The following is a 15,771-nucleotide window of genomic DNA, read 5'->3' as shown; positions in this document are numbered from 1 at the left end:
TCTGGCATGTTTATATGTCTTAGGGAGGGTAAGAGAAATCACACAAATGGAGGGAAAAAGAATAAACAAATATAACAATGGAACTCACTAGACACTATGTTGAAAGTCAACTGTGCAATTTGTAGGTGTGATAGGAGAAAAAAACAGGCAAGAGAGAAGGGGTAACACTGTCCAAAAAGAAATATACTCTTTTTCTGTATGTATGAGTCATGGGGCTTGAACTTGGCCTGGGAGCTGTCCCTGAGCTCTTCGGCTTAAAGCTACTGCCCTACCCTTAAGCCACGCCCCATTCTCCATTTTCTAGAGGTTAATTGGATTGATCCTTTTGTGCCCAGGCTGGCTTTGAATGTTAATCCTCAGATCTCAGCCCTCTGAGTAGCTAGAATTATAGGTGGGAGCCACCGTACCAGCAAGAAATGTGCTCTTTACCTGATTTACATAACTAACTCCTCTGTACATTTATAACAATAAAAACATAAATTAAAAAAAAAACTGACCTAGTGGTAGAGTACATGCCTAGCATGCATGAAGGCTTGGGTTCAATTCCTTGATACTACATACACAGAAAAAGCTAAGTGTTGCTGTGGTTCAAATGGTAGAACATTAGCCTTGAGAAAGTCCAAGGGCAGTGCCCAGACCCTGAGTTCAAGTCCCGAGACTGGAAAAAAAAAAAAAAACGAAAAAACAAAACAAAACAAAACAGGAAGCAGCTCATACATGTAATCCTAGCTAATCAAGAAGCTGAAATTTCAAAACTGAGGTTCAAATCCAGACCAGGGAAACTCATTTTGCCTTGTATGTGCCAATCCTCAGGCTTGAACTAAAAGCCTAGGCACTGTCCCTGAGCTTTTGTGTTCAAGGCTAGCAGTTCTACTGGAGGCTTTTGGTGGTTAACTGGAGATAAGAATCTTACAGACTTTCTAAGCCAAGGCTGGCTTTGAACTGTGATCCTCAGATCTCAAACTCTTGAGAAGGTAGGATTATAGCCATGAGCCACCAGTACCATTGCCAAACAAATTCTTCTTGAAACACATTTCCAATTAACCAGAAAGCCAGAAGTGGAAATATGGCTTCAGTGGTATCATGCCAGCTATGAACTAAAAAACTGAGGTAAATTGCAAGGCCTAGAAGTCAAGCTCCAGCACCTACCACCACATACACAGAATTTAACTTATTACAAGGAGAAAGCTGGGGCTAAGAGTTTGGCCTGGTGGTAGAGTGCTTGCCTCGCACGCACGAAGACCCGGGTTCAATTCCTCGGTACCACATACATTAAAAAAAAAAAGCCAGAAGTGGTGCTGTGGCTCAAGTGGTAGAGTTCTAACCTTGAGAAAGCCCAAGGACAGTGCTCAGGCCCTGAGCTCATGGCCCAGGACTGGCAAAAAAAAAAAAAAAAGAAAAAAGAAAGCACTGGAAATATAAAAGTGATATCACAGGAATAATTCTGAATCTCTCCACACTTACCACAAGAAATCAATAAGGATTAGAAGCACTGACTCAAGTGGCAATAGTGTCAACCAAACAAGTGGAGGGCTGTAAGTTCAAACCCCCATGTACTGGCAAAAATTTAGTAAAGAGGAAGGTTTTCTAGTAGCATTTTGATAATACAGAGTGTACAGGCCTCTGCAGAGAAACAGAAGTGAAACACAGAATGTTCTTATTTGGATAATACTGTTGTGGGGGAAAGAAGGGTAGACAGACACAGGAACTGCCACCGCCCAGGGAGGGAGGATGTCTCTGGGATTTTCCTATGTCTCCTTTTAAATATTGGAGGTTAATGTAATTACTAAAATTAATTTAAAATACAGCTCATTTGGCAAGTTACCCCCTTAGATCATCTTCCCAAACAATATTTAGTAGAGCAGCTACAGAAAATCCATAAGTATGACTAGAAGACAAGCTAATTATTTTGCCACAACTTTAGCTATAACATTTTAAATTCATAGTACAAAACTATAATTACCACCAGGGGTGGTGGCTCACACCTGTAATCCCAGCTACTCAGGAAGCTGAGATCTGAGGTTCACGGTTCAAAGCCAGCCTAGGCACTAAAAATTCCATGAGACTCTTATCTCCATTAATTACCAGAAAATTGGAAGTGGGCTGTGGATCAAAGGGGTAGGGTGGTAGCCGTGAGTTGAAGAGCTCAGGGACAATTCCCAGGCACAGGGTTAGGGCAGTAGTCTTGAGATGAAGAGCTCAGCAACAGTACCCCAAGCCCAGTGTTCAAGTCCCACGACCGACAAAAAACAAAAACAAAAACAAAAAAAACCCTATAATTACCTTGTGTTCAGCCACTGAGGAAATGCCTTCAATTGCCTAAAAAACAAAACAAGGTTGACAACCATATTACCATTCGTCAGTGGAACATGCCTTCTTCTGCATGCTGTTTTCTTGAGAGTCTATATCTACCTATCAATCACCTAGCTCTTATTCTTGAATGCTTTCTAGTATCTGTAGCTCAAAAGGCTGAGTGCTAGCTTTGAGCAAAACAGCTCTAGTATAGCACCAGGCAATGAGTTCAAGCCCCAGGATATACTTACATAACTGTCAGTAATTTGATACCCATTTTCCCCTTGATACTCAAAATTCCAAAGATCTCACTCACCTTAATCCAGGCTTCTGAGATGGTTTTGTCATATCTAACCGCTGACTTTATTACATCAAAGAGAAGAACGACACAGTCTTTACTTGTGTTTTCTTGACTTCCTGAAGAACTATAAATAGAAGGAAAATTGTATCTTTCCCTTACCAGAGAAGGACTTTTAAGATCGGGGTTCCTGCTTACTAGCCAAATACCCTGGATTAAATCTCAGCCTCAACTGTCAATAGTTAAAAGACTTGTATTGCAGCCAGAGGCTGGTGGTCCCTGTGTATAATCCTAGCTACTCAGGAAGCTGGGATGTAAAATCAAAGTTGAAAGCCAGCCCAGGACCTCTTACCTCCAAAAAACGATCAAAGAGCTAGAAGTGGAGCTGTGGCTCAAATGGTAGAGCAGAAAAGCACAGGGCAACACACAAGGCAGTACCCAGTCCTTGAGTACAAGCCCCAAGACCAGAACACACACACACACACACACACACACACACACAAACCACCACCACCACAAACTTGTACTGTAGTCTATCTAGGCTTATTCTGACTGATAAAGCTTTGCATAGACACAGGAACTGGAGACATGACTCAAGTAATAAATGACAGAGCCATTAACAAAAAGTCAAGTAGGAGCTCCAGTCTCTATGTTCAAGTCTGAGAGAGACTGATTAAAGATGAGCATAGGACTACATGTGAATGTAATAATTACTGCTAGTATTCATCATTCTGAGTAGTAAGCACTAACTATTCCTGACCCATGTCAAAAAATTTGATCTATGCAGGAAAAAGGATGGAAACATTAAAAAAAAAAAAAAAAAAAAGCAAAACAAAACTATACCTTGCTCCTCCTTTGTTTTTCAGCTTGTTTTGAGAGGCAAGAAACTGTGAGGGCAACATGAAGTGGTGCAGATCAAACTTTTTCCGAAGTTCCGTAATTACCTACAAAACTAAGTATTAGTCATGTATGCTACTCCTGCTCACTCTCCCAATAGAACCACAGTAATTCCTGAGAGACTGAGGAAGAAAAAAATGTAATGCCAGAGTGAGACTTCTGAAACAGGATTGATAAAACTAGTTAAGGCAAAGTCATCCCAGAATCCCAGGTTCCATGGATATTACTACACAAAAAGAGCAAATATAACTGAAGCAGCTTATACAGAATAATCGATCTGACTAGCAGTGCCAATCTTTTCCTGAATGCATCTGCAATAATCAGCATTATCAATTTAGACTTAATTTAAGTAACTTATCCTGGTATCTTTATATAGATTTGGTGGGAAAACAAAATACCTCAAATGCATTGGTGGCTGTTGCAGAATGAAGAATAAACTTCATTATCACGGGTAAATCATCCAGTCTGAGAGATGACAGTTTACCCATCACCAGCCGCCGTATCTAAACATAAAAAAAAATAAAGAGACCAGGAGTTTGGCCTAGTGGTAGAGTACTTGCCTAGCATACACAAAGACGCAGGTTCGATTCCTTGTTACCACATACATAGAAAAAGCCATAAATGGTGCTGTGGCTCAAGTGGTAGAGCTCTAGCCTTGAGAAAGCCCAAGGACAGTGCTCAGGCTCTGAGTTCAAGTACCAAGACTGGCAAGAAAAAAAAGCACAAAGAACTTCTTTCCAATGGAAGGTGAACTTATTCATAACATTCCATGTATATAGGTAAAAATGGAGCCTGGTAACTTCAGGGGAGGATAAAGTGGGGGAGAAAAAGAAAATATCTTTTCATGTCTTATATTATGACTTGTCAAAAAAAAAAAAATGGGGGCCAGGAGTTTGGCCTAGTGGTACAAAAAAACACTGGAAGTAGTGCTGAGGCTCAAGTGGTAGAGCTCTAGCTTTGAGAAAGTCCAAGGACAGTGCTCAGGCCCTGAGCTCAAGCCCAGGACTGGGGGGAAAAAAAAATTGGCAAGGTGCAAGTGGCTCATGATTCTATTTCGAGCTACTGAGGGGACTGAGATCTGAGAATCAAGGTTCAAAGCAAAAGCCAGCCCAAGCAGGCAAATGTAAGAGATTTTTTTTTTTTTGCCAGTCCTAGGGCTTGAACTCAGATCCCGGACTCTATCCTTGAGCCTCTCAATATCCTAGGCTAGCACTCTACCACAGCACCATGTCCTGCCATTTCTGTTTATGTGGTACTGACAAATTGATCCCAGGGCTTCATGCATGCTGGTCAAGCACTGTACCACTAAGCCACATTCCCAGCTCCTCTAAGAGATTATTTTCTCCAAATAACCAGCAAATGCTAGAACTAGAGATGTGGCTCAAGTAGTAGAATGCTCAGCTATGAGTGAAAAAGCCAAGCAAGAGTAGGAGCTTGAGTTAAAGTCTCAGTGTAGACACATACATGTATGTGCATGCACACACACACACACACACATACATATACACATAACAGTGAATCTATTATAATATAGCATTTTGAGATCTATTGAAAGCTAGCACTAGTGCCCACACCTGTAATCTTAGCTAGTCAGGAAGCTGAGATCTGAGGGCAGTGATTCAGAGCCAGCCCAGGCAGGAAAGCCTGTAGAGACTATTCTTTTGTCAGTCATTGGTCTTGAACTCTGGGTCTGGGCGCTGTCCCTGAACTCTTCAGCTCAAGGCTCTGCCACCCTATCTCTTGAGCCACAGCGCCACTTCTGGTTTTCTGGTGATTAATTGGAGAAAAGAGTCTCTCAGGCTTTGTAGTGTCCGGTCTGGCTTTGAACCATGATCCTCAGATCTCAGCCTCCTGAGTACCTAGGGTTACAGGTGTGAGCCACTAGGCCCAGCTATAGAGACTCTTATTAACTAATAAAAATCCTGAAAGGGAGCTATGTCTCCATGTGGTAGATCACAAAAGCTCAGGGAAAAACCGGGCATTGGTGGCTCATGTCTATAATACTAGCTACTCAGGAGGCTGAGATCTGAGGATCACAGTTCAAACCCAGCTTGGGCACAAAAGGACCTGAGACTCTTATCTCCAATTAACCTGTAGAAAATGGGGAAGTGGGGCTTGGCTCAAGGGTAGGGTGGTAGCCTTGAGCTGTACAACTCAGGGACAGCGCCCAGGCCTGTGTTCAAGCCACATTAAGGAAAAAAAGAGAAAGAGAAAACCAAAAGTGGAGATGTTGGGCTAGGAGTTTTGCCTAGTGGTACAATGCTTGTCTAGCATGCACGAAAACTCGGGTTTGATTCCTCGGTACCACATACATTAAAAAAAAGCCAGAAGTGGTGCTTAGGCTCAAGTGGTAGAGCTCTAGCCTTGAGAAAGTCCAAGGATAGTGCTCAGGCCCTGAGCTCAAGCCCAGGACTGGCAAAAAAAAAAAATCTAAAAAAAATGTGGAGATGTGGCTCAAAGATGTAGAACACTACCCTTGAGCAAAAGAGCTTGGGGACAGTGCCCAGGCACTGAGTTCAAGCCCCATCAATGGAAAAAAAAAAAAAAGAAGCTCAGGGAAAGTAGCCAGGCTCTAAGTTCAAGCCCCAGAACAGGCACAAAAAAATAATGAGTCACTGAAGAGGAAAAAAAGAAAAAGAAAAAGATCAATAGATCAACATATCACTGACTATAGTTCCAGAAGGCTAATTTCATTATATATGATTTTTCCCAAGTTGATGACTGGCTGACATTGACTGGTTCCAAGTGGTCACAAAGGTCTGTGTCATTTCTGGAAAGCACAATCTTTCCTACCTTGGAGAGGAAATTTGTGTCAAGTCGGAGGCTGGAAAGGACATCCAGAATTGGGACCGTAAGTGGAGTAGTGTTCTCCATCAGCAAGTCACTAGAAACAGTAGAAAATGTAAAACTGTCTATTGGTTTACACACAGTGAGCAAACAAACAATGACTGGAGAAGACCATTCACTAGTGTGGTAAGAGATTCATAGTTATCCCTTACTGTAGGTAGATTAGGTTCAGGGTCCCATGGATATCAAAATCTTCAGATACTCAAGCCCACCATATAAAATGGTATAGCTATTTGAACATGACCTGCATACCAATCACGACCTTGCACTTCCTCTAGAATACTTCAAATCATCTCCAAGATAGACAAGGAATGTTTGTACATGGTACTTATGGATGAATTTTTTTGTGTTTTTTTTTGGTCAGTCATAAGGCTTGAACTCAGGGCCTAGATGCTATCCCTGAACAATTCTACTCAAGGCTAAAACTCTACCACTTTGCACCATAGTTCTACTTCCAGTTTTCTGGTGGTTACTTGGAGATGAGAGTCTCATGGACCTTCTTACCCAGGCTGGCTAAAACTGCAGTCCCTGGATCTCAGCTTCCTGAGTAACTAGGATTATAAGCATGACCCACTAGATAAGTTTGATCAGTAACTGGGTGAATGTAAAAATGGAATCCACAGATCCATGGGACAAACTGTTTATCTCCTACCTTCTTACTGTATATAATGTTTAATTAAAAACAATCTGCAGGGGCCCCCAGAGTTTGGCCTAATGGTAAAATGCTTGCCTAGCATGCATGAAGATCCACGGTCAATTCCTAGGTACCATATACATAGAAAAAAAGCCAGACATGGTGCTGTGGCTCAAGTGGTAGAGTGCTAGCATTGAGAAAGCCCAAGGACAGTGCTCAGGCCTGGAGTTCAAGCCCCAGGACTGGCAAAAAAAAAAAAAAAAAAAGGGCGGGGGAATCATTTGCATGCCAGATGCCAGTGGGTTATGTCTGTAATTACAGTTACACAGAAAATTGAGACTTGCAATTCAAAATCAGCCAGGGCAGAAAAATCTCAGAGAGTGTCTTATCTCTAACCAGCAAGAAGCTAGAAGCAGAGGTATGGCTCAAGTAGCAGAGTAACAGCCATGAGTGAAAAAGGTAAAGGACAGAGTAAGGCTCACAGTTCAAGTCCCTACCAAAACAAAGTCTTACAATAAACATAATATATGCTCATTATAAAAATTCAAATAATCAAGCTAGGCTCAGTGGCTCACACCTTGTGATCCTAGCTACTTAGGAGGCTGAGATCTGAGGATCAAAGTTCTAAGCAACCCAGCACAAAAGAACCTAAGACTTTTATCTCTCCAATTAACCTCTAGAAAATGGGAAGTGGGGCTTGGTTCAAGGGGAAGGCAGAAACCTTGAGCTGAAGAGCTCAGAGACAACGCCCAAGCACAGGGGTAGGGGGTAGCCTTGAGCTGAAGAGCTTAGGGACAGCGCCCAGGCCAGTTCAAGCCCAGTGACCCACAAAAAATAAATAAATTAATTAATTAAATAAAATAAATTAAATAATCAGAATAAACTGGACGTTAAGAATCCTTCCTTCTCTATTGAGGACATCCTTCCTGGGTTGCTGTTAGTTTTTGTTTTGTTTTGCTTTGAAATGCTGGGGCTAGGGCTTAAATGCAGGGCCTGGGGACTGTCCTTGCGCTTTTTGCTGTTGTTCAAGGCTAACAATCTACCACTTGAACTACAACTCCACTTTTACCTCTTTTAAGAGTAGTTTCTTGGAGATAAGTCTCATGAACTGGCTTCAAACCATGATTCTCAGATCTCACCCTCCTCAGTAGCTAAGATTACAGGTATAAGCCACCATCGCCCAACTTAAATGTGCATATACACACACATACATACACACCAGTACTGAGACTTGAACTCAGAGCTTGAAAGCTGCTTAGCTTTTTTTTTTTTTTGCTAGTTCCTGGGCTTGAGCTCAGGGCCTGAGCATTGTCCTTGGGCTTTCTCAAGGCTAGAGCTCTACCACTTGAGTCAACAGCACCATTTCCAGCTTTTTCTATGTATGTGGTACCAAGGAATCGAACCCAGGTCTTCGTGCATGCTAGGCAAGTACTCTACCACTAGTCCAAACCCCTGCCCAGCTGCTTAGCTTTTTTGTTGTTGTTGTTGTTGATCAGTTGTGGGACTTGAACACTGGGCCTGAGAGCTGTCCCTGAGCTCTTCAGCTCAAGGTTACCTACCCCTTAAGACACAGCACCACTTTTGGTTTTCTGGTGGTTAATTGGAGATAAGAGTCTCACTGACTTTTTAGTGTCTAGGCTGGCTTGGAACCTCAATCCTCAGATCTCAGCCTCCTGAGCAGCTAGGATTACAGGTGAGAGCTACCACACTGCTTAGCTTTTTGCTCAAAACTCACAATGCTCTGAGATCACTTGAACCACAGCTCTATTTACAGATTTGGGTAGTTAATTAGAAAATAAGAATCTCATGGACTTTTCTACCTGGAATCCTCTGAATTGTAATCCTTAGATCTCAGACTCCTGCACAACCAGGATTATGAGCGTGAGGCCTCTATATCCCATTTGAAGACATTTTTCTAAAACCCACTCTAGTTACAGTTAATTTTATTAAGGGCAGGGTATTAACAGGAGTACAGAGAGGTGAGGAGGACAGCCAGGTACCAGTGGCTCATGCCTATAATCCTAGCTACCTAGGAGTCTAAGATCTAATGACCCCAGTCCAATCCAGCCTGGGCACCAAAGTCCATGAGGCTCTTATCTCCAAGTAACTAACAGAAAACCAGAAGTGATGCTGTGACTCAAAGTGGTAGACAGCTAGCCTTGAGCAAAAGAGTTCAGGGACAGTACCCAAGCCCTGAGTTGAAACCCCATGACTGCCAAAAGAAAATAATAATAATAATAATAATCACTACAATAATAATCACTATAGGAGCTGGAGGTATGGATCTCAAGTACAAGTAACTGACTGGCAAACACAAGAAACTGAATTCAAATCTAGTATCAGTAAATGAAAGCTCGAAAGAAAAAAATAGAAAGTTAAATCTCATGAAAAGGAGATATACCATGTTTTCTTTGTTTTGTTCCACCCCCCCCAGCCCCATTGTGGGACTTAAATTCTGGGCCTTGGTGCTGTGCCTCAGCTCAAGGTTACTGCCCTACCCCTTGAGCTACAGCACCACTTTCAGTTTTCTAGTGGTTAACTGGTGATAAGAGTCTCACGGACTTTAGTGCTGGCTTTGAACCTTGATCCTCAGATCTCAGCCTCCTGAGTAACTAGGATTATAGGCATGAGCCATAGCACTAGCTACCATGGTCTTTTTATAAAGGAAGAACCATGTCTGACATCATAGCACAATGGAAAACCTGATGCCTTGCTGCTGTCTGGGATTAGCATAGCAGTGCTCACTCACCTGAGCTGATTTGCTACATCAGCATGCTGAGCATCCCCCAGGATCTCAGGAAGGCTGGTGACAAAGTCCTGTTGTAGAGGGACTGGAGCAATGCTAATCAGCTGCATGATTTTGGTGGTGAGGTCCTGTAATGGAAGACATTATAAGAAATGGCACACTAGCTACTCAGAGGTGAAATTTTCAGACATACAATATGAGGACAAGCTCAAGTTCCAAACTTAAAACAGGCAAATTCAAAAAAACATGTATAGAATAAATACTGAAGTAAATGGATAATTAATTATCTTACACTTCTGTTAGCCACAGTATTTCATTAGTCTTTACAACTGTGGAGTTTGCTTGGCTATCTCCATTTTCAAAATGTGGGAATTCAAGTTTCTCAGGATCTATAGCTAAATGGCACATTCCAGCCCAGATAAGACAAAACTCACATTCTTTCCAACATTTAACTTGGAATGTCTACCAAAATTAGAACAATATTTTTAAAAACAATTGAAAAAACTGCAAGCTGGTGCCAGTAGCTCACATCTACAATCCTAACTATTCAGGAGGCTGAGATCTGAGGATCGTGGTTCAAAGTCAGCCTGGGGACAAAAGTTCCTGACTCTCTCCAATTAACCACTAGGAAACCAGAAGTGGTGCTGTGGCTCAAAGTGGTAAAGCACTAGCCTTGAGCAGAATTAATCAGGGATCGCACCCAGGCCCAAAGTTCATGCACCACAGCTGACCAAAAAAGACCTGAAGCACTTGGTTCAGATAGATTCAGTTTATCAAGGTGCTAACTAATTCATAATTGTAAAAACTTCCTATAGGTGTTTGCCTAGCATTCACAAAGCCCTGGATTCAATTCCTCAGTACCACATAGACAGAAAAAGCTGGAAGTGGTGGTGTGGCTCAAGTGGTAGAATGCTAGCCTTGAGAAAACCCAAGGACAGTGCTCTGACCAACTTCAAGCCCTAGGATTGGCCAAAAAAAAGTACTCAGGTCCTGAGTTCAAGTCCTGGGAATGACCCAAAAAAAAGGAGAAACTGCCTATAATTTTCCTTAATATGCCAATGAAATTAAAACATTCGCAGTGAAGTAAGATAGTTGGGGGTCTCATTACTTTTGAGAAGTAAATAATCTCTATATTTTGAAAGCAAATAATATTTCAATTTTATTACTTACATATTATTAAATTACGCATATATTTTATGTACAATGCATAATATAAACATATTTTTTCCACTTTTTGCCAACATGGGCTTTTTAACTCAGGGCCTGAGTACTGTCCTTGGGCTTTCTCAAGGCTAGAACTCTACCACTTGAGCCTACCCATCATTTCCAGCATTTTCTATGCATGTGGTACCAAAGAATCGAGTCCAGGTGTTTGTGCATGCTAGGCAAGCACTCTACCACTAGGCCAAACTCCCAGCCAATATAAGTATCATTATGTTATAAACAGTATTAAATACTTTCCCCCCAGTCCTGGGGCTTGAACTCAGGGCCTGAGCACTGTCCCTGAGCTCCTTTTGCTTAAGGCTAGCACTCTACCACTTCAGGCACAGTACCAGGTCTGGCTTTTTCTGTTTATGCGGTATTGAGGAAGCGAACCCAGGGCTTTATGTATGCTAGGCAAGTGCTCTGTCACTAAACCACATTCCCAGGCTTATTTCATCTTTACTATTGAGTAAGCTTCTTTTTTTTCCTTCTTTGTTGTTGTGGGTTGTGGGGCTTGAACTCAGGGCCTGGGTGCTGTCCCTCAGCTCTTTTGCTCAAGACTAGCATTCTACCACACGTAGCCCCAGCTCTACTTCTGGTTTTTGAGTGGTTAACTGGAGATTTCCATACAGGCTGAATTCAAACTATGATCCTCAGATCTCAACTTCCTGAGTAGCTAGGATTATAGCTACTCAGAAAGGAATTGCTGGGTTTACAGGTATGAACCATCATGCCTGATGTTAGTTTCTTTCTTGAAGAAATTTAAACATGCAATATTCATAATTCTTGAATGATAAAGCTGGAAAGAAACTATTGGACAGATGTAAGGGTGCAAATTTTCTGTTAAGGAAAAAAAAGATAGGCTGGGAGTTTGGTCTACTGGTAGAGTACTTACCTAGTATGCACTACGAACCAGCAGGGTTCAATTCCTCAATACCACATACACAGAAAAAGCTGGAAGTGGCACTGGAAAGCCCAAGGACGGTGCTCATGCCCTGAGCTCAAGCCCCAGGACTGGCAAAAAAAATAAAATAAAACAAAACAAAAAAAGAAACCTCCACAAATTCTAAACATTTGGCCTGGAATACTATCTTTAAGTAATAGACCCAAAGCCTACCTGGCCATCCACAATTCTGTCAAGCCATTTCAGTTGACTTATAATGAGTCGAGGCATGCTGATTCCATCACTATTTGGTCTGTATATTAAAAATAAAAGAGAAAAATAGAAGAAAAGGGGCTTAGCCTTTCTGGTTTTTGTTTTTTGGTGCTGGGGATTGAAACTAGCCCTCACACATGCTAAGCAAGGTTTCTACAACTGAGTTATATCCCCAGCTCCTGAAAGTAATCTTTCTGACTTACATATAACAGCATAACCATTCTCAAAGTATAATACCCCTCAACTGATATTTAGAGCACATATACTATGTATGAGGCATTTGTTAGAAACACAAGCCATACCAAGTAGACATAGGATTACACTACTTTGAGAAAATGACTGGAAGAAAATGCACTGAATTGTTAACAGGCAAGAGGATTTAGAGACAAAACAAGAGCTACACAGTTATTACTTAAAAGTAATATAATTAAGGCTGGAATGTAGATAAGTGGCAACACTTCAATCCCCAGTACAAAAAAAGGGGGGGGGGCGCAAAAGTTGTACTTAGTGGTAGAGTTTTTGTCTAGTGTGCACGAAGACCCAGGTTTGATTCCTCCAGACCACATACATAGAAAAAAAAAAAAACAAAAAACTAGAAGTGGGACTGTGGCTCAAGTGGTAGAGCTCTATCCTTGAGAAAGCCCAAGGACAGTGCCAGCTCAAACTGAAAAAAAAAATGAATAACAAGAAAAATAAAATTGCATTTAAAAAAATAAAGTCTGGGGCCAGGAGTTTGGCCTAGTGGTTAAAGTGCTTGCCTAGCATGCATGAAGACCCGGGTTCGATTAATTGGTATCACATACACAGAAAAAAGCTGAAAGTGATGCTGAGGCTCAAGTAGTAGAGCTCTAGCCTTGAGAAAGTCCAAGGACAGTGCTCAGGCCCTGAGCTCAAGCCCAGGACTGGCAAAAAATAATAATAATAATAAAGTCAAGTGGCTGGAAACAATGATTTATTGTTATAATCCTACCTACTCTGGAAGCAGAGATTGTGAGAATAATAGTTTAGAGTGAGCTGGGCAAAAAGTTATAAGACTCCATTTCAACCAATAAAAGCTGGGCATGGTACAATACGACTAACATCCCAGCTACATGGAAAGTGGAGGAGGACCATGATATGGGCCAGCCCAGCCCTAAGTTCAAGACCTTATTCAAAAAGTAACTACTGGGGCCGGGAGTTTGGCCTAGTGGTAGAGTGCTTGCCTAGCATGCACGAAGACCCGGGTTCGATTCCTCGGTACCACATACATAAAAAAAAAAAGCCAGAAGTGGTGCTGTGGCTCAAGTGGTACAGTGCTAGCCTTGAGAAAGTCCAAGGACAGTGCTCAAGCCCTGAGCCCAAGCCCAGGACTGGCAAAAAAAAAAAAAAGTAACTACTCTCTCTGGGCCCTAGTGGTACAGTGCTTGTCTAGCATGCACAAAGACCCAGATTCGATTCCTCGGTACCACATACATTGAAAAAAGCTGGAAGCGGTGCTGAGGCTCAAGTGGTACAGTGCTAAGCCTTGAGAAAGTCCAAGGACAGTGCTCAGGCCGAGCCCCAGCCCAGGACTGGCAATAAAAAAAAACAAAAACAAAAACAGTAACTACTCTCATAAGGGGAAGCTATATCTAAAATACACAGGTACATGAGAAATACAGGACTGACTGACTCTAGACAAAAGGAGGATATGCTTTTTTTTTTTTTGCCTCAAAGAGGTTGAGATATGAAAAATCATTGTTTGAAAACAACCTAAACAGAAAAGTCCATGATAGACCATCTCCAATTAGCCACCATGTTGTTGCACTGATGGGCCCGGAGCATGGCCTAGTGGTAAACTGCTTGCCTAGCATGCATGAAGCCTGGGGTTCAATTCCTCAGTACCACATAAACAGAAAAAGTAGGTAGTGTACTGTGGCTCAAGTGGTAGAGCGCCAACCTTGAGCAAAAGCAGCTCCAAGACAGTTGCCAAGCCCTAAATTCAAGCCCCGGGACTGGCAAAAAAAAAAAAAAAAAAAAAAAAGAAAGAAAGAAAGAAAGAAAGAAAGAAAAAGGAAAAAAGATACTATCCCAAAAAATAAAGTAAAAGTGGGTGGGGCTGTGGCTCAAATGGTTGTCTGCCAGGCAAACAAGAGGTCCTGAGTTCATATAAACAAGAGTAACATATAAGCAAACAAATACAATACAAACAGTACAATGAAAAGGAAAGAACATGTTCAACAAATATCTGACTCCAGCCAGTTGCTCCCCTCTTTGGAAATGCCCATTACTGACCTTGTATTATGTAGCCTTCTAAGGACCATCTATACATATCTATGTACTACCTAATTTACTACTTAATATTAACAATAATTCTGTTAGTTTTATGAAATCATTGAGATGAAATTACACAAATAAATACCCCAATAAACTTGCAGTAGTCACACACAAACCTGGCATCATAAATACATGGCTCTCAACAGACTATTTTAAGCAATCTTTTCAGAGATATGTAAGAATAATATTTGAATATTTGAAAATAGCTCCACTTACTTTTCAAAAAGAAATTCTGGTAACTTTTCAAATAAAGTTTTGATAACAGCAGGCTAGAAAAGACGACACAGTAGTTAGGCATCAGATGGGCTCAAAACATACAAGAAATCCTGTTATAGGAATCTTTAGCCTGGGCACTAACGACTGAGAGACTCTTATTGCCAATTAATCACTCCAACTAATCAGGAAAAGTGGGGCTGTGGCTCAAGGGATAGGGCGGTAGCCTTGAGCTGAAGAGTTCAGGGACAAATGCCCAGGCCCAGGGATGGGGTAGCAACCTTGAGCTGAAAAGCTCAGAGACATCACCCAAGCCCAGAGTTCAAGCCTCATGACAAACAAAACAAAACAAAACAAATATGTCAGTGTAGCATCTACTTACTACATTTGAATTAAGAGAAGAAAAAGAAGTAAAGAACAAAAGTGAGCTACATAAACAACTGGAAAGCTGAACAGGAGGTGAACAGGATATGGCTAAAATGACAAGGTTCTCAGATGCTAAAGAAATGAACAGAACTGGACAGAGAGGGACAATCATAGCAATTTAAACACACAGATCCTTGGCAGACCCCTCTCAGCAAATTGCTTTGGAAAAGCTGCTACAAACCCAAACTCTCCAATGAGCCTGCCTCTACCCTGTGACTCACTTATGTTAGATACACACCAAATCCCATCCATCAAATGTTCACAAATGGCAGTCTTACCTGTAATATGTCAATCCCCAGAAGTAGTTTAATGAGGCTCTTAGAGTAAGACATGCTCATGCTGTAAAAAAAAAAAAGAGATAGTTGGTTCCTATTTTTCCCTGGTTCTAAAGTTTATAGTGACCTTTTTTTTTTTAACACCAACTATAAAGCCCTCAAAGGTTAAGTTCACAGTGCCAAATTGTTAGATAAGAAATCCTAAATCCTAAACCTTAATAAGAAGCAGAGATTTGAAATTCTATCAACACAGGTTAAGATAGATATAAGCTAGGCGCAGTGGCTTACGCCTATAATCCTAGCTACTCTGGAGGCTAAGATCTGAGAATCTGGTTCAAAGTCAGCCCAGGCAAAGCAGTGAGACTCTTATCTCCAATTAATCACTAGAAAACGGGAAGTGGGGCTGAAGAGCTCAGGGACAATGCCCAGGCCTAGAGTTCGAGCCCCATGACCCCCACCCCCCCTGCTCCACCACACTCCCCCGCCGCC

General features: G+C 41.6%; 1 protein-coding gene across 1 annotated transcript in view; it reads right to left on the bottom strand.

Annotated features, from left to right (window-relative positions):
- The window catches only part of Fancd2 (FA complementation group D2), a 63,923-nt gene that overhangs the window by 42,620 nt on the left and 5,532 nt on the right, over positions 1-15,771 (bottom strand). Inside the window, exons 6-14 of the mRNA XM_090323962.1 lie at positions 15,286-15,346; positions 14,585-14,637; positions 12,035-12,113; positions 9,718-9,842; positions 6,281-6,371; positions 3,886-3,990; positions 3,434-3,534; positions 2,609-2,717; positions 2,284-2,319 (exon numbers count right to left, since the gene is read on the bottom strand). Coding sequence (XP_090180088.1) covers positions 2,284-2,319; positions 2,609-2,717; positions 3,434-3,534; positions 3,886-3,990; positions 6,281-6,371; positions 9,718-9,842; positions 12,035-12,113; positions 14,585-14,637; positions 15,286-15,346 — 760 coding nt within the window. The remainder of the gene's footprint in view (positions 1-2,283; positions 2,320-2,608; positions 2,718-3,433; positions 3,535-3,885; positions 3,991-6,280; positions 6,372-9,717; positions 9,843-12,034; positions 12,114-14,584; positions 14,638-15,285; positions 15,347-15,771) is intronic.

The sequence above is a fragment of the Megascapheus bottae genome, chromosome 33 (assembly GCF_031878675.1).
Source record: "Megascapheus bottae isolate mThoBot1 chromosome 33, mThoBot2.hap1, whole genome shotgun sequence".
In the NCBI taxonomy this organism is placed as follows: Eukaryota; Metazoa; Chordata; class Mammalia; order Rodentia; family Geomyidae; genus Megascapheus; species Megascapheus bottae.
Note: the sequence above shows the minus strand (reverse complement) of the source record. Positions and strands in the feature narration are given on the sequence as shown.